The 25068-nt window shown below is 41.1% G+C and overlaps 1 protein-coding gene across 3 annotated transcripts in view; it reads left to right on the top strand.

Moving 5' to 3' along the window:
• The window catches only part of LOC129707025 (Golgi apparatus membrane protein TVP23 homolog A-like), a 38230-nt gene that overhangs the window by 12091 nt on the left and 1071 nt on the right, over nucleotides 1–25068 (top strand). The window contains exons 2-7 of one of the 3 annotated variants that reach the window (XR_008725132.1): nucleotides 4784–4980; nucleotides 9687–9831; nucleotides 14479–14568; nucleotides 16579–16710; nucleotides 19693–19821; nucleotides 22366–22459. Coding sequence is in view for 2 of the 3 variants with exons in the window: in XM_055651755.1 (XP_055507730.1) it covers nucleotides 4811–4980; nucleotides 9687–9831; nucleotides 14479–14568; nucleotides 16579–16710; nucleotides 19693–19821; nucleotides 22366–22392 (693 nt within the window). In the remaining variant the exon portion in view is untranslated. The remainder of the gene's footprint in view (nucleotides 1–4783; nucleotides 4981–9686; nucleotides 9832–14478; nucleotides 14569–16578; nucleotides 16711–19692; nucleotides 19822–22365; nucleotides 22460–25068) is intronic. The other 2 variants (XM_055651755.1, XM_055651756.1) reach the window with 2 other exon arrangements.

Here is a 25068-nt window from a genome sequence, read left to right as displayed (position 1 = left end):
AGATTCTCTCCCAAGTTGCACACTTTCCTGACACGGAAATAAGGTGGAGTTCCTTCATTGAGCCGAAATCCTGGAAGTTCCCACCTAGCAGCATTGTGTGTGTGTGTATCTTCAGAAGGACCACAGTGGTTGAACAAGATACTTACCATCAGGGCTGGGGAATAATTGCTGGCTTTGGTAATGATACCGATACATTGTGGGAATTCATAAATAAATAGCAAATCCAATGAACCTCTGCAGGGAATCAATGCAGTTAAAAGGGATATATTTGCCGGCTGCTTCAGGATGGCAGGGAAATCCTGCCTTATGTGATCTCTGGTTGTGGCAACGTCTGATTAGTTGAGCTAATTGTCCTGGTTTGGCCTTGCATTGTTGTTATTTAAATACATTGCCAGGCAGCTACATTTTTGATTTCCGAACTGTTTGGGTTATGAAAAGTTCTTAGACTGTGAACCTTGTAACCGGAGAGGACCTGCAATTGAAAAAAAACAATAACTACGGATGCATGTAATCTGAAATAAAAGTATTTCTGCTCCCTGCTGCAGGAAATACTCAGCATTAACTGATAAATAGTCATTGACCTGAAATATTAACTCTCTCTTACTTTCTCCTCAGATATTACATGACCTGTTATATATTTCAAGCACTTTGTCTTTATTACAGAAGTGTGTGATGTAATCCCCGTTATGAAAATCTGCAGACTTGTGTTTGATTAATAAAATTGGTTTGCTTCAGGTTATGGAATGGAATATTCATTTAGGGATGAATGTGAGAATAAATGATATTGAATATGGGTGTAGAATTTAAACATAGAACAATCGTTTCAAATCAAATGCTTTCTTTAATTTGTGGTCATATGATATACATAAATTTGCCCGCATGAACTTAGTATTTTTGACTGGCCGCATCACGCATTTTTGCTCATTTACTCATTTGTAATAACATTGATCTTCATTTCATCATTTAAATTTATGTTCTGACAATCTACTGAAACGTTTTCCCCTTGATTATTTGGTATGCACTGGATATTTATTTTCTTCCTTGTGCATATTTTATCACTGCCATGTCTTCTCTCATTGTACTCTTGCTTGGTACACATTCCTATGACATCCTCACTGTTTTTCAAGTGGCATTTTCAAGTGAGCATGTAAAGCAGTCCAGTATTACTTTTTCCTCCAATGTAGGAAGAAAATGGAGGATATGATACCTGCCCAATTTGACATTGTTGGAGACATAGACGGATGAATACTGTTTTCTTGTTGCATTAAATTTGGAAATGCTGTTGTTATTGGGACTATTAAATGTTAATTTGCCAAGAAGATGATTCGGCCATTGTTATAGGGCATTACGTTGTGAAAGTAACAACTTTTGCAGTATTTTTTTAAAAAACAACCTTTTGTGGATTGTAATGCAGGATTAACTCATCAAAATATAATGACCGAGAAATTCAATGAAAGTTCATTCTTTCCAGCATTATGCTTTTGAATAATTTGTTGAAAATACCCAGCAGGCCTGTCAGCATCTGTGGAGAAACAGTTAACATTTCAGTTTGATGATCCTCAGAATAGCTGGGTTTTTTCTCCATTAATGCTAGGTATTCCGGCACCTGTGGTAATTTCATATGTCTAGCAGCTAGAGTTTTTTGTTTGCTTTTGATTACACTTTTAAAAATTGACCTTTTCTGATTTGAAAAGTAATAATGATTTCTGGGTCACTTTATTTCACTCTAGATTACTCGCCTAGTTTTCTTCTTAAAGTGATTTCAGCAAGAACTGTGACTTCATTTCAGTTGTGGGGCTATGATTGGAGGGGAAAATTGTTTGGGAAAGTATTAGTCAAACTTGTCCAGGATCATCTTTGTTGGCCTGGATAACCAGGTTTTAATAAGATAGTATTGGATTAAATATAAATTAAAAGTTTTATAAAAACTTTGCCTGAGAATTCTGTGGCAGGGTACCAGTGAACAGGTTCATTACAGGTGTCGGCATTGGAAATAGGCAATAAAAATAGAAATTGCTCAATGTTTCTTAGTGTGTCGGGGGTGGGGACAGGGATTCTTGCCATGGAGTTTCTTAAATATTTAAAGGTTTTTGAGGTTAGCAGGGAGTTCTGCGGATGATTAACAGATAGAAATGGCTTCCCTGATGTTACCACCACAATCAAGTGACGTTCCCACTGCCACTTTGACTGGGAGAAGGCAAATTTGTGCAAGCATAAATTAATGCCCTCATTGAGTTTACCTTAGTAAACTGCTTGACATAAGCATTCATTTTATCACAGCAAGGTAAGTCCGTTCCAATCGCCGGACATTATTATCGTATGTAATCATTGACCACAATTTTAATGAAACCAGCCATTGTAACCAAGATTCTCCTTGCAGATTAGATCCTGTGAAGCTGCTTGCTTTAAATCTCCTTTGCCTGGTTCTTACTTCATGCAAGGGAGAAGTGATGTTCAAAAGTATATATGTTTTTTTAGCTGATTTAATCAGCATCACCTCTCTTCACTTGGAATTATCTTGCATGTTTAGGAGCTTAATTTTCTGGGTAGATCATTTCTGGACCAGATTTCTGCACTGTTATAAAATATTTATAGAAAGTTTACTTTGAGGTCGGCAGGGATTTCTGCTGATTGAAAAATCGAGACTGGAATAAAAGTCTGTTCACTTTAATCAAGTTGGCTATTGGTTTATAATGTTGCTCTAAAAATACCCGTGACATAAGCCAAGCATGGCCTTGATGGCCGTTTTGCTGACCACTTGCACACGGTCCACCAAGGCTCACTAGATCTCCCAATCGCTAACCGTTTTAACTCCCATTCCCAAACTGACTTTCCTGTCCTGGGCCTCTTTCGTTGCCAGAGTGAGACCACATCAAACTGGAGGAACAGCACCTCACATTCTGCTTCTGTAGCTTACAACCCAACGGTATGAACAGTGAGTTCTCCACATTTTTGTTAACCAACCTACAGCCCCCACCCCCTTCCCTGTGCCCCATCAGGATATACATTCACTTTCCCCCTTCCCCTCCAACTGTGTTTCGTCCTCTGGCTTCACAAACCTTATCTCACATCTATTTGTCCAACCACCTGCCTTTCAAACATTCCGCTCGCCTGAGTCTACCTATAATTTGCCAGGCTTTGTCCTGCTTATCCTCATCCAGTTTTCTCCCCTGCTCTTCCACCACAATCGGTGCGAAACAGGGCTTCGACCCCAAAACATCATCTATCCATGTTTTCCATGGATGTTGCCTGACTTGCTGAGTTACTCCAGCATTTTTTTTTGTAAACTATCATCTGCATTTCTTATACTGTATGTTCCTCTGCATACCAACACATATTGATCATTGATTATTCAGCAGAACTTTATTAACTCCCCCCTCCCACCTGCCCCCACCATGCTTTGCTGAATAGAAAAATAGAAACGGGCTATTTGACGTGTTTCTGCTCCAGCTGAACATCTCACGATGCTCTATTATTATACTCTATTACAACATACTTCTGTTGCTTCCTCCCGCTTATACATTTCTACTTACAAGCTCGTTCTTAGATTCTCCTCTACCAGCTGTTGTAATAACTAATTCCTCTTTTTTTACAGAGCCTTTACTAACTTTCTTTGTTGGATTTTTAATACAAGTAACTATTTTATTCATGGTCCCCAGTGTTGGCCTGCCTGCTTTGTCAAAACTGTTCATAGTTTTAAAAGCTTTGTTTAAACTACCTCAAACTTTCATATGAATAAGTTTGTTTAGTTTATCCTGCAATATTTATTCTTTTGTCAGCTTTGTAAACATTTTGCATTTTCTCTGATGTTTCTTTCTGTTGTTAAAACGAAGACAATAACTACAAAGTCCAGTTGGTCTGGCCACTGAAATATGTGAGTTTAAGACAACTTCTCATTTACGTTCTAATTCTATGGAAATGAAACTCCATGCTTGCTTGCTTTTACACATTTACTAATCTGCATCAATACTTTTAACAGATTGCAAATTTGTGACGCATGAATCTTTGCACTTCCAACCCATTTAGGAGCCTTAATATACAATGCAATGCGTTCATGGCGTTATTGCTCTTAGCTAATCGCATCCCCTTGCAATTAATTACATTTGCATTACATTACATTACATTAATTATCAATTGTATGAGTGGTTTTCAATATCTTATGAAATGTTATCACAGTATTCCTCAATTAATTAAACCCTATCATTTGCATCATCTGAAAACTGATGTCCATGGTAGTGCAAGAGGTGGTTGGTTGGATAAATAGATGATTGGAAACAATATTTCGCCAAATAGTTTGTCGAATTATTGAAGGTCTTTGATATTCAGAGACATTGAATAACTATGAACAATGAAATAAATGACTGGAAGAACAAATTTATGACACCATTTTAGCATGAGATGATTTGAAAATGTGAACAGGAGTTTATAATGGTGTGTATTTTGCTGTCAATAAATGGTGAAACGGTTGATTATTTTTCTCGAGTCTGCAGATGCTGATTTTTTTTTTCTATTTTTGTTTCTTAGGGGATTTATTGACAGGTGCACCAATGTGCTGTAAAAAACATTTTGCCTACTATTCCGGCAAATTATACCATACACATATCTAACTGTACATGAGTGCAACAGGTTGTGCAAAAATAAAAGGAAACGGTGCAGAATATAACTTAGTTTAGAGATACAGCATGGTAACAGGACCCTTGGTCCAAGTCCACGTCGACGATCAATCATCTGTTCATACTAGTTTCACGTTGTCCCACTTTCTCATCCAATTCCTACACACTAGGGGCAATGTGCAGAGGGCATTTAAACAATGAACCTGCACGTCTTTGGGATGTGGGAGGAAACTGAAGGACATGGAGGAAACCCACGCAGTCACAGGAAGAATAAGCAAACTCTACAGAGAGCACCCAAGGTCAGGATCGAAACCCCGATCTTTGGAGCTGTGAGGCAGCAGCTGTACCAGCTACAGAGAAAGTGCAGGTAAAAAATGTGCAAGGGCTGCATTGAGGTTAATTAGGAGATCGGGAATACAAGCTTGGCTAATGAGACATAGGTTCAAGAATCAATAATAGTGGGGAAGAAGTTATTCTTGAATCTAGTGATGCATGCTGTCAAGCATTTGTGTCTTATTCCTCTTCAACTGGCTAAATTGATCGCAAATGTTGTAATGTACAAATCTGAAATGTATAGGCTTCCTGCAATGAAATCAATTTATATGAATGGAAGCATGAGGAAGCTGGATTAAAACATTATTCGGAGTCCAAAGGTTACCTTGGAAATTCTTATTCTTGATGTGAAAAGACTAGAGCAGCAAGGACCAGAGGGAGCATAGTTGAGGTGAATAGTTGTTCCCAGATCAGATTAGAATCCTTTTTTCTAAATATTTAATCAATGGTGAATGGTACTTTATTGTCACATGGACCTAGATAGAGTGAAATTCTGTGTATACAATTCAGTAAAATCATATATGTATAAGCACAATTTTAAATGTGTAAAATTGCAATGATTGCAATCCATACAAAAACACTTCCACATTACATATCAAAAACAAGGTGAATATGGTTTAATTGCTCACAGCTGTGTACTATGCCAAAGTATACAATCAAGCAGAGATTGCAGATAAGCAATTAGTAATAGCTCCCCTGATGTTTCCACCATAATCAAGTAATACTGCCACTGTGACGAGGAAAATTTGTGCAAATGTGGCACGCAAAAAAAATTAGCCATCCACTCCTGTTAAATCATGGTGAAACATGTCACTTCATTGTCATTTTATGAAAATTAGTTTAGCCTCTCATCTGTCCTCTGAGAATGTCATTGAGTTTACATGAATAACCTGCTTGACATGAGCATTCAAATTACTGAACCGGGTGGAGATGCGACCACGACAGTATGCTCTCCAATGGACACCTATAGAAACTCTGAATATTTGGATATGCCAAATCTCCTCAAATTGCTGAGGAAGTAGAGGTATTGGTGAGTTTTCTTTGTAATTGCATCATGCTAGGTTCCGGGATTGTCAGGAACTTGATGCTGTTACCTCTTTCCACATAACTCTGCGGCTCAAAACATATATATCCACTTTTGTCTTGAGGAACCCTAATCTCTCACTAGTCATTCTTTTAATATACTTACAAAATAACTGGATTCGCAATCATCTCTGTCCCATGTCCCCCTTTTTGCCTTCCTGATATCCTTCTTAAGTATACTGCTGCATCCCCTATAGTGAAGCAGGAATTTACTTGATCCCAGGTGCTTGTACCTGATCCATGCTTCCTATTTTCTGACAGACTCAATATCTCTTATTGTTCAGGGTTCCCTATTCCTGCTGGCCTTGGAACTGTTGCAAATGCACACTTAATAGCCTCCCACTTGCCATACATTCCTCTGCCCGCATACAACTTATTCCAATCAATGTATGTAAGCCCCTATCTAATACCATCAAAATTTGCCTTGACCCAATTCTGTCATTTTCCATAGCTATTTTAAACCAAATAGAAACATGGTCACCGGTCCTAAAGTGCCTCTTCATTCACACCTTAATCACTGGCTTAAGAGTAGGTCAAGCTATGCCCTCTCCCTTGAAGGGTCCTCTATATATTGACTGAGGAAACTTTCCTGAATACACTCTACAAATTCCACCGCATTTAAGCACATAACACTCTGGGAGTCCCAGTACATAGTACTAAAGTTAATATCTCCGACTGTGGCAACACTATTATTCTTGTAACTCTCCGCCATCTCCCTACATATTTCCTCCAATTTTAGTTGACCATTTGGGGGCCTATAGTACAGTTCCAACAAGGTGATCATCTCCTTCTTTTCACTCATAATAATTAACCTGCTTCAAAATAACTTTGACTTGCAGTGCAATTGTCAGTTAAATAAAATGGTTTGCATAAAGCCTTTTGAGCCCCGTGTCTTTTTGACTTTGCATGTCTAATTTGCATTCAATTATTTTGATTGTAGTATGCTTAAAGTTTTAAAGTTTAACTTATTTAAGTTACTATGAACTTATTTTGTATGAAAGTTAACCTAGAAATGCAATATCACTGAATTTAGAATCATTTAATCATTTTAATGTTGTCGAGCAAACATTTATTTGCAGAGCTATGAGCAAAGTTTGCATTAAAACTACCAGGTGAAAATGTTGAAATGTATTCTCTAATGGCAAAAACTTTGGATGTCAAATGTTCTGAACTCTTTGACAAATTCATAATGGCGACAAAGCACTTCAGTAACTTGGATTATGTAACAAAATAAATAATGGGATCAGCCAAGTGATCCAAAAGCAATGTGAACATATGCTGAAGAAGTGATCCAACCCAAACTACTATCTATCCATGTTCTCCAGAGATTCTGCCTGATCCACTGAATAACTAGCATTTAGTGTCTTTTTTTGTTAACCAGCATCTGTAGTTCCTTGTGTCTTCATAAGCTATGGTATGCTACATTTCAAAAATATATAATATAACTAGACTAAGTGGGACCCGTTGTGTCCCAGCATCATACAGGAGGGCTGGTCCCCCAACACAATATTCCACCCCTCCACCAATTCCAATTGGGGGGGCTCTCTGGAGCGCTAGTATGGGTGTGCGCTGAAGGGACTGGTTTCCAGAGGGCTAGTATGGATATTGTGGGCCGAATGGATTCTTGGGCTGGCGGCTCAGTCACTCAAGCCTGTTGAGCTGGCAGCTCACTCATTCAAGGCTGGTGGGCTCGCAGTTGACTCACGGCTATTCCTTGAAATTGCATTTCAAGCAGAGTGCAAGGGCACCAAATTCAAGTGCAGTTTCATACCATTTCAAGCAGGGTGCAAGGCCACTAAAGACAGCGAGTCGTGACCTCTCCCTCCCCCATCTTGCAGAGACTGAGCCACGCCCACACTTCCGGGTTTTATAGTCCCTCTCCCCCACCCACCAGAAGGGGCATGGCCTTCATGGCGTGATTGACAAGAGAGAGAATCTCAACATTTTTTAAACACTAAGAACTCTTTTATTTTTCATCGATGGGAAAAATCCTTGGTACCTGATGAGCGGAGGGGGACTCTGAGTAAGATGGCCAAAAATCACAGCCGTACGTGGTAGCGTTTTCTCTAAAATCAATATAAAACGCAAACAGGAAGTGGTCAAGATTACACTTTTAATTATATAGAAGGCAATGCAGCTCTAATTAGGCAAGGCAGCATTAATTAGGCAAGGCAACTCGCTTTAGCACTTTCAAAACCAAAGGCAACGCAGCTTGCTTTAGTACTTTTAAAACCAAAGGCAACGCAGCTTGCTTTAGTACTTTTAAAACCAAAGGCAACGCAGCTTGCTTTAGCATTCAAAACCAAAAACAACGCAGCTTGCATTAGCACTTTCAAAACCAAAGGCAATGCAGGTTGCTTTAGCACTTTCAAAACCAAAGGCAATGCAGCTTGCTTTAGCACTTTCAAAACCAAAGGCAACGCAGGTTGCTTTAGCACTTTACGCAGCTTGCTTTAGCATTCAAATCCAAAGGCAACGCAGCTTGCTTTAGCACTTTCAAAACCAAAGGCAACGCAGCTTGCTTTAGCACTTTTAAAACCAAAGGCAACACAGCTTGCTTTAGCACTTTCAAACCAAAACACACTTTTGCATTTTCAAACTACATTTTCAAACCACATTAAGGGCACTGACAGGTCAGTAAAACCACTCACAGTTTAGTAGACATGTGTTCAGTGTTATTCACAGAGAATTGCGACCTCTCGCTCCCCCATCTTGCAGAGAACTGAGGCACCTCCACACTTCCGGGTTTTATCGTCCCTCCGGAAGGGGCTTGGCCTTCAGGAGAGAGAATCTCAACATTTTTTAAACACTAATAACTTATTTTTCATTGATGGGAAAAATCCTCTTGTCCTGCGTAGCGGAAGGGGACTCGGAGTAAGATGGCCAAAAATCACAGCCGTAAGTGGCAGCGTTTTTTCTAAAATCAATTTACAGAACAACAGGAAGTGGTCAAGATCAGACTTTTAGTAATATAAATAATTAATTAATATGTTCATGTTGACACTATGTAGATGGTTAGTTATTAATTATAAAATAAAGAAAATAGAGATTTGGTTTTAAAAAGATACGAAGTGCAGGAGTAATTCAACAGGTAGGGCATGTCTGAAGAACATGGATAGATGACTTTTCGGATCAGGGCCCTTCTACAGTTCCGACCCGATACATCACCTACCCATCTTCTCCAGAGATGCTGCCTGTCCTGAGTTACTTCAGCACTTTGTATCCTATTTTGTAAACCAGCGTCTGCGGTTCCTTGTGTGTCTTGTGTTGGCTACGTGTTTTGTTAATCTGCAATTAAATAACAGAAATGGTGATAACGTGCTTTTTCTTTCCACAGTGATTATTTCAGCCGTGCTTTTTCTCTCAGCAACGGCTTTTTGATCTTTGTGTTTGATCTGTGTTTAATTCAGTAGATGTTGTGTTTATACGCATTGTTCAGTTGGGAAAGTACCACTGAAAGTTCATTTCCTGCTCTGGTCTCACAACACTAACGTCCATATCCTCTCTTAATTAGATTGATATCCTGTGTGTATAATTGAGACCTAAATAAGCCTTCCTGATAAACTAAATTATCATGATCAACAACCAAGTATTGGAATATTTTTCTCATGCTTTAAATCCTTACTATTAATTTTAATGTGTTTAATTCTTTTTCAGGCATCCACTGGCTACATTTTTTCATCTCTTTTTTCGTGTAAGTGCCATCATTGCTTACCTCTTCTGTGACTGGTTTAGCAGAAGCTTTGTTGCCTGCTTTGTGACAATACTCATCCTCTTGTCCTGCGATTTCTGGTCAGTAAAGGTAAGACATTTATACCTGATGATATCAGGTTTCAGTTTATATGTTTTGTATAATTTCTAATGGGATAATTTGCTTTCCTTTGTAAGGAAATCATTGTCTAATTATTTCTCAATTCAATGTCATGGATGGTTGTAAAACTGATAAACAAAGAGCAAGATTTAAAGTTAGATCCTTCAGCATGGGTAGACAAACAATTATTCTGTATGTGGAGCTACGGGCAGAAATGTTTGCCCACTATATTAAATTATTTGTTACAAGTCCAGCATTGGATTATATGAGCTCTACTCTTGTGCCTGTAAGGATAGTTGATGGGTTAATTGCCATTGTAAATTGTCCCTTGTATATGGATGAATGCTATAAACTGGGAGGAGTTTATAGGAACATAGGGAGAATGAGGAATTCTGCTTTTATTCATCCAGAAACTACATTCAAAACAGAGTAAATACTCAGGAAAATCTTAGTTCCCGTTTACAGACAAATGTCATGCTTGTGCTTGCAGCAATGCTGATCGTTTGCTGCCACTTGGGTGGTCACCAGGTTGCATTCCGTTCCTTTGTGGGATGATAATATTTGATGAACAAGAGACACAAGGAATAAGCGAGTTCAGTATTCCGACTGCGCATGCCCAAGTCATAGGTCACTCGCTATAAACATTCTCGGCAGCTGCGGGGCTGCGGGTTGTCAGGCCTGCGTTTCGTCCGTGGGGGCGCGTTGAGTTACTGCTGAGCCGTCCCTGTCCCCTCCTGGGTGTCCCGTCCCGTCCCTGTCTGGGGGCGGCCGGTGTACCGTTCCCTCCCTGGGAGTGGTAGCCGGGGAACGTCGGCAGCGTCTCTCGCCTTGTCCGGTGGCTGTCGGTTGGCCCCCTCGGTGCCGGCGGAGGCTGAGCGCCGGTCATTGGCGGGGATGCACACGAGGTGCTGCGGTGGCTCGGCGGTCAGGCAACATCTCTGGAGAATGGTCTCGACCCGAAACATCAACCATTTTCCCGGGATGCTGCTTGTCCCGCTGAGTTGCTGCAGCGTTTTGTATGTGTCCCCATTGATGGCTGGTGCTTGACTTTCGCCGGCGCCGGGGGGGGGAGGTTTTGGCCGGCAGCCACTGGGTGGGACGGAGGTGCGGTTGGCGTTCCCCGGCCCATCGGGGAGCGGGTTCCTCGGCAGTTGGAGCGGGGATGGGCTGGAGTTGCCGGTTCTTCTCCGCGATGGCTGTGGGCCTGGGGCCACTGCTGCTCCGGGCCGTTCTCCCGTTGGTCCGGGGTTGTCAGTTGGCCCAGCGGGGCAGGCGGAGTTGAGTTGGTGTTGGCGCTTCTTCTCCGAGCTGGCTGTAGGCCTGGAGCCGCCACTGCTCCAGGTTGTTGTCCAGTCGCCCTGGACTTTTCCGGCCTTCCCCGGTCCAGTGGCGGTTCGGCAGCGTTTGCGGCGCCACGGACCCGGGTTCGATCCTGGCTGCGGATGAGGCGCGGGTCTGTGTGTGCGCAGCTGCTGAGAATGTCTCTCCGCCGGTCCAGTCTCTCCCCGTCTCCCACTCGCATCTGACCCCTCTCTCTCACTGTTACACCCCACTCTCCCGCTACCTGGCACCCCCATTCCTCAGATTAAATATATTTTTACACATAAATTATTAATAAAAATAAGAATTTATGCACAGTTTATACAGCCAGCGCTTTGTTCGCTATTTCTTTATCGCGAATGACCTTTGACAAATCCCATGATTCCTTGAGTTTTTCGAAATACCGAACTCGCTTATTGCAAATGTTGGCATATAAACATAACACAAAGTGCTGGATTAACTCAGTGGGTCAAACAGCATTTTGAGGATGAGGATGTGGATAGGTGACGTTTTGGGTCCGGACTTTTCTTCAGACTGATTGTAGTAGGGGAAAGAAATCTGGAAAAGGTTGGACAATGCCTGGTGAGTGATGGGTGGATGAAGGTGAGGTGGGTTTGATTGACCGATGGGTGGACAAATGCTGGAGAAGAAAAGGAGACAAAGTGGTGTCAGATAAGGAGAGGAGGAATGGACTGTAAAGCAAGAGGGAGGGAGAAAAGTGGAAGGGGACTGGTGGGGGGAAGGAGGAGGAGAAAGGGGTGGAATAATGGGATAAATGGGTGTGCACCAGGGTGGGGCACAGGAGAGAAAGGAGGGTTGAAAAAGAAGGGAGGGTTTTACCTAATATTAGAAAATTCAGTGTTCATATCATTTGGTTGTAAGCTACTCAAGCGGAATACGAGGTGCTGTTCCTCCATTTTGCCTGTGGCCTCACTCTGGCAATGCAGGGAGCCCAGGATAGAAAGGTCAGCATTTTTTTTTTTTGATAAGTTAGGTTTCTGATATAACAAGTTTACCACCTACAGGCCAATCAACAAATTGTAATAATCAGTGATAAATGTTGACTATTTGCACCCAAGGACAATTTACCTATTTCATCAGGGGATAGAAATAATAAGATTTTGTCCTTCCAATAGCTGACCAATAAATACATATTTTATTATCGTAAAATGTAATTCCATATGTTCCGATGATTTGTTAAAGGAGAGTTAAAGATATTTTACTCTTTAAAATATTTAAATTCATTGTATTCTCATATTGCCAACGCAAGAAAATTCTTTTTTTTTTGGAAAGGAAAGGGAATTATTTTTATTTTGTGACTGTCTCAAAACACCGTGTCCTGTTACCACCTACTTGATGATAGTTCCAGCATTATCTTTCTTGAACTTAACAAAAATATATTATTAGTTTCTTGCTGCTGTTTTGATGAGCAAAATAAGCAAAGACATGCATCGCACCCTCAAATATGCCAGTCTGCTTGCTGTTGTGAAATGCAGCTGCTGTTTAGTGCACATCAACATTTCATGAAAAATAGTAGAGAAGGCTGCCCAACATTGTTCTTCCTCAGTTAAAGGGGGTGTTCGCAATAACCAACCTGATCTCCCGGTGGCTCAGCACTTTAGGTTCGCAATAACCAACCTGATCTCCCAGTGGCTCAGCACTTCAACTCCCCCTTCCATTCCTAATCCGACCTTTCTGTCCTGGGCCTCCTCCATGGTCAGAGTGAGGACCACCGGAAATTGGAGGAGCAGCACCTCATATTTCGCTTGGGCAGTTTGTACCCTAGCGGGATGAACATTGACTTCTCCAATTTCAGGTAGTACTTACTGTCTCCTCCCCTTCTCAGCTCTACCTCTAGCCCTATGGCTCCTCCTCTTCCTTTCTTCTTCCCACCCCGCCACCCTCACATCAGTCTGAGGAAGGGTTTCGGCCCGAAACGTTGCCTATTTCCTTTGCTTCATAGAGCTGCCTCACCCGCTGAGTTTCTCCAGCATTTTAGTCTACCTTTGTCATTTAACTTGTTTTTAGAATTGTCACCTGTCACAATCCATTTTGCTCACCCTCTCCCTTCATCACTATCCTATCCCAATCTTTTACTTCTCTTCCCCCATTTTTTCCCATCATCTTTCAACTAATAGAGCTGCTCCTCACAGCGCCAGAGACCTGGGTTCAATCGTGACCTCGGTGCTGTCTGTGGGGAGTTTGCTCGTTCTCCCTGTTACCGCGTGGGTTTCTGCTGGATTCAGAAATGGCTGGTTCTGTTTCTCCAGCTCTTTGGACTTTGCTTTCAGAGTGAACAGATTGCTTTTACAGTTTTTCTTGCTGAAAGACATAGAGCATAGAAAGACCACTTCCAATTTATTAATATTTAAGAAAGAACTGCAGATGCTGGAAAAATCAAAGGTAGACAAAAAAATCTGGAGAAACTCGGCGGGTGAGGCAGCATCTATGGAGCGAAGGAATAGGCAACATTGCAGGTCGAGACCCTTCTTCAGAATGATGTCGGGGGGGGGGGGGGCAGAAAAAAGAAAGGAAGAGGCGGAGACAGTAGGCTGTGGGGGAGCTGGGAAGGGATGGGGAATTTATTAATAGTACATTACAAATATCAGTCTATACTTTTAATTTGGTTGATAATTATAGTGCAGAAAACAGCTGTCCTTAATGACCCAGAAAATTAAGCTCCTAAACGTGCAAGGTAATTCCAAGTGTGGAGAGGTAATTTTGATTAAACCAGCTAAACAAACGTTATTTGAACATCACTTCACACTCGCAAAAAGGGTGTCAGATAAGAAGATGAGGAGTGAAATGTAAAGCCGGAGGGAGAGATATGGGGGAAGGAATAAGGGGGGGGGGGTGATAAATGGAAATGGGGGAGTTACGAATGTAAGATGGGTTTACGACGGTGATTGGGGTGGGAGTTGATGGGAGAAATGTGTTTGGCGGCAAGGGAAAGAAAGGGGAGGGTATGGGGATTATTACGTAAATTGGCAAATTCATGCTGTTTATGTGGAGGATCGAATACCCAGTATAGAGCATAGACATATTCTGAAGAAGAGTCTCAACCTGAAACGTCACCCATTCCTTCTATCTGGAGATGCTGCCTGTCCCAGTGAATTACTCCAGCATTTTGTGTCATAGGCCTAATGGATGCAAAACAAACATTTCTAGCCATCTCAATATCTGACTATATGAACAGGCTAATTCCTTTGCTAGCTAATCCAGTGTGTAGTTCCTTCAACCTGCTTTCCTAAACTACGGTTACAGGTCAAAAGAAAATATTGATGAAACTAATGTGCATTTGAAACATATTGATTGCAGAATGTAACGGGAAGGCTTTTGGTTGGCTTGCGTTGGTGGAATCAGATTGATGAAGATGGAAAAAGCCATTGGCTTTTTGAAGCTAGAAAGGTAGACTTTTTCCAACATATAAAAGCCATTCAATTATATAATTATTTGCCTAAATTGTTTATAGTTGAAAATACTGTATATATTGCTGTGGGTGTTCATTGTCTTGTGTTTTTGCCAGTCATATTTTGTTTTCTTTCGTTAACCCAATTTTCAATGTTTCATATTTGCAATTAAATGTCAAGATTTGTTTTTTCATGCATCACCAATAATTGCACCTTAAACCATTTAAGGGCAGATTAGACTCCTGCTGATTATTTTTTTAATTTGCGATGGAGATGTCCCTAATTATAAAATATCACCACTTGTGCAAATCCAAGGTTTAGGTGATTGTTGATAAAGCTGTGGCTAATACTGGATTATTAGTTAAAACAGTACAAGCTGCCGACAAAGTACCTCTGCCATGTTTACTTCCTTCATGTTCAGCTAGAGTCATCTGATATCTATCTGGGTATGCACTTTTGGGACTATCTGCATCTGACTGGGTAGAATGTGAGCAATGCTTTGGATTGAAATATCCTTGTTGCCTTGGGAACTCGGCTGCTGCCCCCTCAGCATTAAAATTATCAACCAAATGAAAAAGCTGGTGAAATATGTTGTGTTTTCCATCAGGAGCAACCCAGGTTTTACTTTTTATAATGGTGCACTTTATGCAATAAAACTCGATGAAATAGAAAATAAAGTTCCAATCTAGAGTCTCCATAATAAGCAATCTTTTCTAAAGCTAGATTAGTTTGGTTTGAGATGCTGCACGGAAACAACCCTTTTGACCCCTCGGATCTGCGCTGACCAACGATCACCCGTACACAAGTTTACGTTATCCCGGTTTTGCATCATACACGATAGGGCATTTTACAGAAGCCAAGTAACCTAGAAACACGTCTTTGGAATGTGGAGGAAACCGTAGCACCCGGAGAAAACCCATGTGGTCACAGGAAGAATGTACAAACTCTGTACAGACAGCTCCTGTAGTCAGGATCGAACCCTGGTCTCTGGTGCTATAAGGCAGCTACTGTACCGCTGCGCTACTGTGCCTGTCTTTCATAAAAAGTTAAACCAGAACAAACAATGTTCTTATTTCCTCACAGACTACTACTAAAAATAGAGTTCCATCAATCAACGCAGTCCTTCCATTCCCTGTAAGCTATCTTGATTTACAAATTATATGGCTTAAGCACTAAGTGTTCACTGGAGTGCAATAGCTCTCAACACTCTTGAAAAATCATCTCAAGGATTCTCACTAAAATAACACAATCCAGGTTTAAATCAGCATGATTTGAAACATTTCCATAATATCACTAATAGCTCGATATTTTCAATCAGATTTTCAACAAAAAAACTGAGAATTAGAAATTAGGTGCAGGAGTAAGCCATTCGGCCCTTTGGGCCTGCACCGCCATTTAATATGATCATGGCTGATCATCCAACTCAGTATCCCGTACCTGCCTTCTCTCCATACCCTCTGATCCCCTTAGCCACAAGGGCCACATCTAACTCCCTCTTAAATATAGCCAATGCACTGGCCTCAACTACCCTCTGTGGCAGAGAGTTCCAGAGATTCACCACTCTCTGTGTGAAAAAAGTTCTATAAGTTTCTATAAGATCCCCTCTCAATCTCCTAAATTCTAGAGAGTATAAACCAAGTCTATCCAGTCTTTCTTCATAAGGCAGTCCTAACATCCCAGGAATCAGTCTGGTGAACCTTCTCTGCACTCCCTCTATGGCAATAATGTCCTTCCTCAGATTTGGAGACCAAAACTGCACGCAATACTCCAGGTGTGGTCTCACCAAGACCCTGTACAACTGCAGTACATTACATTCAAGCTGTGGCTAGATATCACATCAATAACAGGTACTCTCGCCATTTCCCCTCCCATTCCATTATCCACATCTTGTTAATCCATTTCCACCTTCCTCACATCCCCCATTTCTCACGCTCTTTTAATTTTTATGTTATTTGTTTTAATAATTGAATTCCAATAAACAGTATGTTGTCTTTCTGTTTACTTACAGACTACTGCAAAGAATAGAGCTACCTCTATTGAAGCAGAGGCTCAGATTTTCTGGCTTGGGCTAATTGTCTGTCCCCTAATTTGGACAGTCTTTCTTTTCAGTACTTTGTTTTCCCTGAAACTTAAGTGGCTGGTAAGAATTTTTAAACAGAAATGGAATAGCAAAAAAGAACAGTTATTTTGTTGGTTAAAATAAGATTATTTTCTTTTGTCTTCTGCAAGGAGGATCCTTACTGAGAATTTAGCCAGATCTCAATACCTGCTAGATACAGGGTTTTAAGTTTTCTTCCTACTGTTCCCAACCATCGGTTGGTGCCTGGCCAGCGCTGTCTCCATTACATGGGTCGGGCTGAAATTATGAATTTAATCTGTTCAATTTTTGAGGAACCTTGTGTTGTCCAGTGTTTGTTATACAAGTTTTATCTATAATTTGTAATTTCCATTCGGGATATCAACTTGAGACGTAATCTTCTTGCCTTTGCAAAAGTTTTTACAAAAGTTTTTGAAAACAAGCCAGAAAGATACAACAGATCTTTGGAAATATAGAAATCATTTAAGTATTTTTCCTTTATCAAATAGAAACGGTTCTTTTGAACTTACAGAGATGGATGGAGATCTTATAGAGATGTATCTTCTTATCGCGTCCACATCACAAGATCAGAAATTGTTCTGCCAGAGCTGAACACACTTCTCGGCATCTGCATATAATGGTGTCTTGTGCTTCTTGTGCGTAGGGGTGGAGAGATTGGTGAAAACAGGGCCGTGACGTGAACGCTCTTTCCTTGACCCCATAAAGTTGTATAATATGATGAGAAGCATGGATAGGATCCTTGGTCAACTCGTCCCTTCCCACCCAAACCACCCCTTCCCCTGGTACTTTCCCTTGCAACCACAAGAAATGCTACACTTGTCGCTTTACCTCCCTCCTCAACTCCATCCAAGGACCCAAGCAGTCTTTCTAGGTGAGGCAGATTTTCACCTGCACCTCCTCCTAACTCATCTATTGCATCTGCTGTTCTAGGTGTCAACTGCTCTACATCGGTGAGACTAAGCGTAGGCTTGGCGATCGCTTCGCACAACACCTCTGCTCAGATTGCATTAACCAACCTGATCTCCCGGTGGCACAGCACTTCAACTCCCCCTCCCATTCCAAATCCGACCTTTCTGTCCTGGGCCACCTCCATGGCCAGAGTGAGTCCCGCTGCAAGGAGGAGGAGCAGCACCTCATATTTTGCTTAGGTAGTTTACACCGCAGCAGTATGAACATTGACTTCTCCAATTTCAGGTAGTCCCTGCTTTCTCCCTCCTTCCCCTCCCCTTCCCAGCTCTACCACAGCATACTGTCTCCGCCTTCTGCTTTCTTCTTCCCGCCCACCCCTACCCCACATCAGTCTGAAGAAGAGGTCTCGACCCGAAACGTCACCTACTCCTTCTCTCCATAGATGCTGCCTCACGCGCTGAGTTTCTTCAGCATTTTTGTCTACCTTCGATTTTTCCAGCATCTGCAGTTCTTTCTTAAACATAGATAGGATACATGCACACAGACTTTTTTTCTTGGTTGAGGAACCAAGAACTAGAGTACGTAGGTTTAAGGTGAGAGGGGGATGATTTAATAGGAACCCCAGGGTCAACATTTTCACCCAGAGGGTGGTATGTATGTGGAATGGGCTGCCAGAGGAAGTAGTTGAGGCAGGTACAATAACAATATTTAAGAGACATTTTGACAGGTACATAGATAGGAAAATTGTAAGGGATTTATGGGACTAATGTGAGCAAATGGCATTGGTAGTTTATTATTATCACGTGTACCAAGATACAGTGAAAAACGATGTTTTGTGTGTTATCTAGGCAAATCATACATACATGAATACATCAGGTATTACTGAAGCAAAAAATAAAAACAGAGCTCTGAATATAGGTTTACAGCGACAGGAAAACTGCAGATTAAAAAAAAACATTCAAGGGCTGGTAGATTGGAAGATTGCTAATTGATCATTAATATGCGAGAGGTGATGACAGTGAGGAAGAAGCTGTTCCTGAATATGGTGGTACATGTTTCCAAGCTTTTGTATCTTCTGCTGAACAGGAGATGGCATTAGTTTAGATGGGAATCTTGATCGGCATGGATGAGTTGGGCCAAAGGGCCCGTTTCAGTGCTGTATTGCTCTGATTTTGCAGATTCCAATCAATTCTTAAGCAGGACCTTGTAGATCCTGTTTGTATTCCACATTTTTAACCTTGTATCTAAGTTTTAAAACTTCACTGTCTTTCACTTTTGCTATCTTCATGATCAGTGTGATCTTTAGTTCCAAAAAAGATCGTTCTTTATCAAATGCACCGCCAAATAAAACTTGGGGCTAAATCCTTGTATCTTTGTTGTGGTGATATTCGACAGTAAGTTATTTTTAACATTATAATAATTGTCATCTCTTGAGAAGATTCAAAATGGAAACCCCAAAAAAGTGCAATTATTAAACTAATTATGCTAAACACAGAACTAGTCTCTCCACACTGCACGTTCTATGACAAATGTATTTGACATCCGAAGAACACGCACTAGTGCTTGGAAACTCAAGAGTCTGCAAATGTTGTAATCTGGAGCTACAGAATCTGCTGAAGCAACTCAGTGAGTCACGCAGAATTTAAGCATGGAAAGGAATGTTTGGCATTTGGAATTGAACTCGTGTATTGTGTCCTGATGCAGGGTTTCGACTCAAAACGCCAAGCATTCCTTTCCAACCCTGGATGCTGTTTGACTTGCTGAGTTCCTCTAGCAGATTGTTTGATCCATTAGTGCTCTTTGAGTTTTAATTGTCTAACATTGGATATGACTAAATAATTTCCAACAATCTTGTAGCACACAAGGGAAATAGGTATTTGGTGTAATTCTTTAATTCCAGTTTTTGAACATCAGATTTGTTATGATCCTTTCTAGAAAATCATGATCTTGCAAGTTTGATTTGAGAAAATAATTTTTGAAATGTACTCGCACTCACATAAATCATTTGATATTAATTTATTTGGAGGAATATATGTATCCATACATTTTATAAATGTGCTTATTGTGTTTGAGTCTATTTATTGATCTTTGCCCCCCTAATGTATTGTCTTGCAGGCCTTGGTAATAGCAGGGCTTTCCTTGCAAGCAGCTAATCTGTATGGGTATATCCGCTGCAAGCTTGGAGGCAGCAAGAACATCACAAGAGCAGCTTCAACGTATCTAGGTCAACAACTCTTTCAGAGGGTAAGTGTGAGACCATCTATAAATAACTAAAGCTCTGATCTTGTTATCTTCCAGTTTGCGCAGTCTCTCAATTTGCATAAAAACGGTACGCGATAGCGCTATGATTTTTCGCCAGCTTACTCACCATTCTCCTGTGCTGCAAGTGCACCAAGTTTCGTTCCGATCGGGGTCTAATGTAAAAAGTAACGAGGTTTAAAAATCTTTTTTAAAAAACGCACGTGCGCAGATCGATCTGCGCTCCTGCCAGTCAGCGTCGCATTAATTTGTCTTTTCTCCTGTCACTCCGCTGGACGGTCCGCCCCTTCCTGAGTCATCGCGTCTCCACTGGAGCCGAGGATGGCCGGCGGAGGTTTCCAGCCGGACACAATTTTTGATGGGACCAGAAGCCCAGTGCGGCACAGGAGATGTCGCCAAAGGGAAAGCGGAAAATTTGATCCCGCTGGAGAACATCCAGCGACCAGTGCCCGCTGTGCATTCCCATCGCACCGTCAGCTCCATCCCCTTTGGTCCTCTGGTCCCCCTCGCCTGTTCCTGCCTCCCTCCCTCGCGATACACCCTTCTCCCCCACAATCCCCGTCTTTTTTTCAAGCTCAAGCTCTCCCCCCCCCCCCCCGCCCCCCCCCCCCCCCCCCCCCGGCCACATACCCTCTTCCAGCCCACACACCCCCCTTCCTGCCCACACACCCCCTTCCTGCCCCACACCCCTGCCCACCCCCCCCCCACCCACATACCCTCCCCCCCACAACCCCTCCCACCCCCCCCCCCCCCCCCGCAGTAGGCCATGCCAGTGCTCCCCTCACCAGCCCCCGACAGGCCCTGCCTGAAGCCGTCCCCGTCCCCCGCTGCAGGACGCTCCCCACTCACTCCCCCGCTGCAGGACGCTCCCCACTCACCGGCCCCTGCCTGAAGCCGTCCACAGCTGCAGCTCCCTGAGCTGGGGACGGCTTTAGGCGGGGGCCGGTGGGGGGGGATTACTGACATTGGATTTTAATGAAAAGTTTTTTTTAATTAAGGACCAACTCATTAACACATTATTTCATAATTTTAGTTTAAATTAAAAATCTCTTTTAAAAGTTTGTATTTGCCAGAGTGATAAAAAACAGTGTTTAGATTGTTAGATTTTACATTGCAAAAACAGATTTTTCAGTTGAAATTAAGCACTGGTGACCAGAAAATAAAGAGGAAATTAGATTGCTTAAATTGCTGTAGAAAGTACCTGTTTGTATGTGCAGATATATGTACAATTATGTATTAGTATATTATGTATAGGATTTTCCATTTCAGTACGTTTTCTTTGTACACTCAATGAAATTGGATATTCAGGGTTGAGAGCTGGTGATCTTGAAATGGAAATCAGCTGAAAGGTACCAGTAGATTCTAACTACAATATTTTGCAAAGGGCAGGGTAGCTGGAAAGAAATTCTAAACATTGTTTATATATCCAAACGGGAAAGTCATTCTGGCACTAGGAGTAGAAAAAGAGAAAACCTACAAAGCTCTTTGGGTATCTCATTGGCAAGCACAAGTAAGCAACGTCAGGGACACTCATTGCATGATCACACCTAGTATCCTTGAAGATGTTCACATATTGAACTGCACTTCTTTTGGTAAGAGATGGCAGTTTCAAGCCAGAATGTTTTCCAACCGAAGAGGTCAACTTACTGGCACACGAGCACATACAAACACGAGCACACACTTACCTGTACTTACTTGTGAAGCTGTACATGTGGGGATATTAACCCACTAGGTAGTCATAACAGAGATAATACACGCAGATGTCAAACCATTCTCTATTATGAACACAGATCATGGCATAATATCCAAAGGAAGATCGTCAGAAAATCAGAAGTGAGTTTCTCATCTCCAGTACTTGTTATGGGTATCTACCCGAAGACTTAAGTTGCACAACTTCCACATGTGGAATTTTAGAGCCGGTGGTTTGCTGGTTCTGTGGTTTGTTGTCAGCAAAGATTTAGAAAAGTTGCAGTAATCGTTGCTATTCATTCAGTTACTGGCAGCTTATTTGGCAGTTATTTAGATGCATAAAAACGATTACATGGGAACTTTTTATACACTGAAGAGGTCATGAGAAAACAGCAGTCGCAAAGAACTATCATATAAGGGCCAAAAGCCCTTTCTGTGACACACTGTATCTGTTTTTCTTTGCTCAATGCGTGACTGAAGTTCCAGTATGGGATATGTGTGCTTATGGTAAGCTGTAAATGTCATCAACCATCACGTTGACAAAATGCCATCCTTGAATAGTACCTTCAAGGAGCATTAGGCTTTCATATACTGGGGAATGCTAGGCACTCGGATGGCCTTAATGAGGTTTGTAAAGGATTATTGCTAGCTGCCAATATGCTTTTTGTCAATGGCCAGCTGGGAGAGAATTCATGTTAGCTTCTAGGTTTTTTTTTACTGTGGTTAGTATTTTACAATTTTTATCCTAAAATTATTTCAGTTCTTAAGCAAAACTGGAATGATATTTACATCAGCATGTGAATTTGTTTGTGGTCTCTAACTCCTGGTCATTTGTTACAGTCGGACATCGTATTTGGAGAGCTGTAAACTACAGGTATGCAGCAGATAGCGTTCATATCACCCTCTCCCAGTGTCGTAAATTGAGAAAAATAAGGTGAATCAGATGAATAATTACCTTGATAATAAAAAAATCTTTATCAAACATAAGTTGTTCCAACATAAATTGAATTTTCTTTTATACAACCAGTGTAAGCGTTGTAATCGTTCAGAAGTAATTATTTCCAATCTTTCTGCAGTGATGTAGAAATATTTGTATTGGAAGATATCTCCAATTAAATATATAGTTGTCACCTTCAATTTCACAGAACTATTGATTGTTAAATGTACTTTACTTTTTGTCTTCTCATAATTTTGTTTTTCATTTTAAATGCTATCCTGTCACTGATGTTAAGGTAAGGAACATTCATGTGGGTTCAAATTCTTAATAAGTTAGTGGGATGTCTTCTTTAAGATTGTCCTGAGGTGCATGTAAAATGTCATTAAAATTTGAACTGGAGAGTTCTCCTCAGTGTTCTGGGCAATATTTAAAGCTCAACCATCACCGAAAATATATCATAATTACCATATTGTTTCAGAGCCCTTGGACAAATTGGCAGCTGCACTGCCGTCTTTGCACAATTGTATACATCTCAAGGACTGTAAAGCAAATTGAGTTGTGACTCTATCCACCCCCAATGTCATTTGTGCTCCGTCTGATATGAGCATTTCATCATGCGTGAAGTAAAATGTATAAGGGCCTTAAACCTTGTGAGAGCATAGTATGATCTTTTAGGCTGCCACCACTGAATTGAAATGTGCTAACATTTGCTGATTCTTGTAGATTCCTTAATTTTCTTATCAGCAACTTTCTCGCACTATTTTCTGTTAACTTTTTTTAAGAGATATTTTTAATTGGTCTGTTTGTGATCATTGTTCCATGATGAACATGCACACTATTAGGAAGTTCCCAGCTGGAAATTATTCACCAATATTTTTTGCCAAATACTTCCATTGTAACACAATTTTATACCAATTAAGCTGATTTTACTGCATAGGAAGGAACTGCAGAGGCTGGTTTACACCAAAGATGTCTGAAGAAGGTCTCGACCCGAAATGTCATCCATTCCTTCTATCCAGAGATGCTGCCTGTCCCGCTGAGTTACTCCAGTTTTTTGTGTCTAAGCTGATTTTACTTAAATCAGTTCAATCTTTCGGGATAACTTTATAGACTATATTAGCCATATATCCTTTAACTCGGTGTGCGTTAGGGTCAGTTTTTTATTTATATATACTATGCAGGTTTTAAATGAATGCAACTTTGAAATATTTAACAACAATTTTGAATTACAAATGTGTTCCGGCTGCTAAGATTGATTTAAATGGATTCACAATTCATGCCCAATTTGAACATAAGCAAAACCATTTTATTTCTTATCCTGCATCCCCGCACTAGCCCTGCAGTTTGTAGATCTCTCCAGATTCTCCCAATAGCAACTTGAATCATGGGAACAAATGATTGAAAGAATGCAATTATTAATCTTCAAGCTGTAATGCTCTAACTGTATGATTGTAATCAAAAATACAACCCCTGTCCTTCCAGCTCTGTTCTTTTCAAGATTAGCATTTGTTCTTCAATCATGTGAAATTAATGGGATAAACTGATTTTGCATGTGGAAAATAAATCATTTTGGTCCAAAAGCCCAAAGCCTTATATTTGTTTTCCATGTTACAATTGTGCCTGTGGTAAAACTAAAAAATATTTTGGTTCTATTTTAATTACGCTAAAACTTGGTATTTAATTCAAATCTGGAGTAAATTTCAAAAGTACGAACCTTTAGCCACGTTTCCACTGTTCAACAGATCATATTAACTTTAACCCTTCCAATTGCAAGACATTTTCTGAATAAAAATCAGTTTCATGGACTGCTTCCAGCTAGGTGTTCCATCAGTTTAAGGGCATAAAGTGTAATCGTGTGATTGAGATTAAGTGGGAACCAGAAGATAAAAAGGCAGATGGCTTTTGAAAATGAGCAAGAAGGGGAAAAGGGCAAGACACTTCAGGAGATTGGAAATAGAGACCAAATCCTGGCTTGACTTGAATTGCATTAGCTCTTTACAGTCAAGGGTGAAGTGTTTGTGGACAAGGCTAACACACTCTTTCCTTCCCTCCCCCCCTTACTCTCCCACTTATTTCTCCTCCTCCCCCCCAGCCAATTTCCTTCTGGCTTCAGAGTCTGCAGTGGGTGAGCCGGGCCTACCGGCAAGTCCACCGTCGTTGGTACGTAGTGAGCGGTACCTCCGTCTTTGGTGAGCAAGTCCCCGGGCCGCAGTGGCAGACAGAGTAGTTGTTCCTAAAACTACTGCCTGCTTATCCTTGAAAGGACTCTTAGCTCAGCAGTGAAAATCAGTTCAGTGCAGCCCAAATATAGGTGTACAATATACCTAAATAATTTTCACAGAAAGACATGCTATTTAATGTACTTGGTTAGATGATTGAATTTGAAATCCAGGAACAGAAGAACCTTGACCAGATGTTCATTTTCCCTGAAAGTAAGACAATCCCTGTTGTGCCATGTGATGAAGCTCAAGTCACACAAGTAGAATACTGAGTAAAATTATGCAAATATGTGCAACAATGTTGAAATCCCTTTGTCAGTCTTCAACTACACAAGCACCCACAAAGACCCGAACTGTACTGGTTGTGGAACTGCAAGCCCAAGGTGT

The sequence above is a fragment of the Leucoraja erinacea genome, chromosome 20 (assembly GCF_028641065.1).
Source record: "Leucoraja erinacea ecotype New England chromosome 20, Leri_hhj_1, whole genome shotgun sequence".
NCBI classification, from domain to species: domain Eukaryota; kingdom Metazoa; phylum Chordata; class Chondrichthyes; order Rajiformes; family Rajidae; genus Leucoraja; species Leucoraja erinaceus.
The sequence above is the reverse complement of the archived record's forward strand: the minus strand, read 5'-3'. Positions and strand labels throughout refer to the sequence as shown.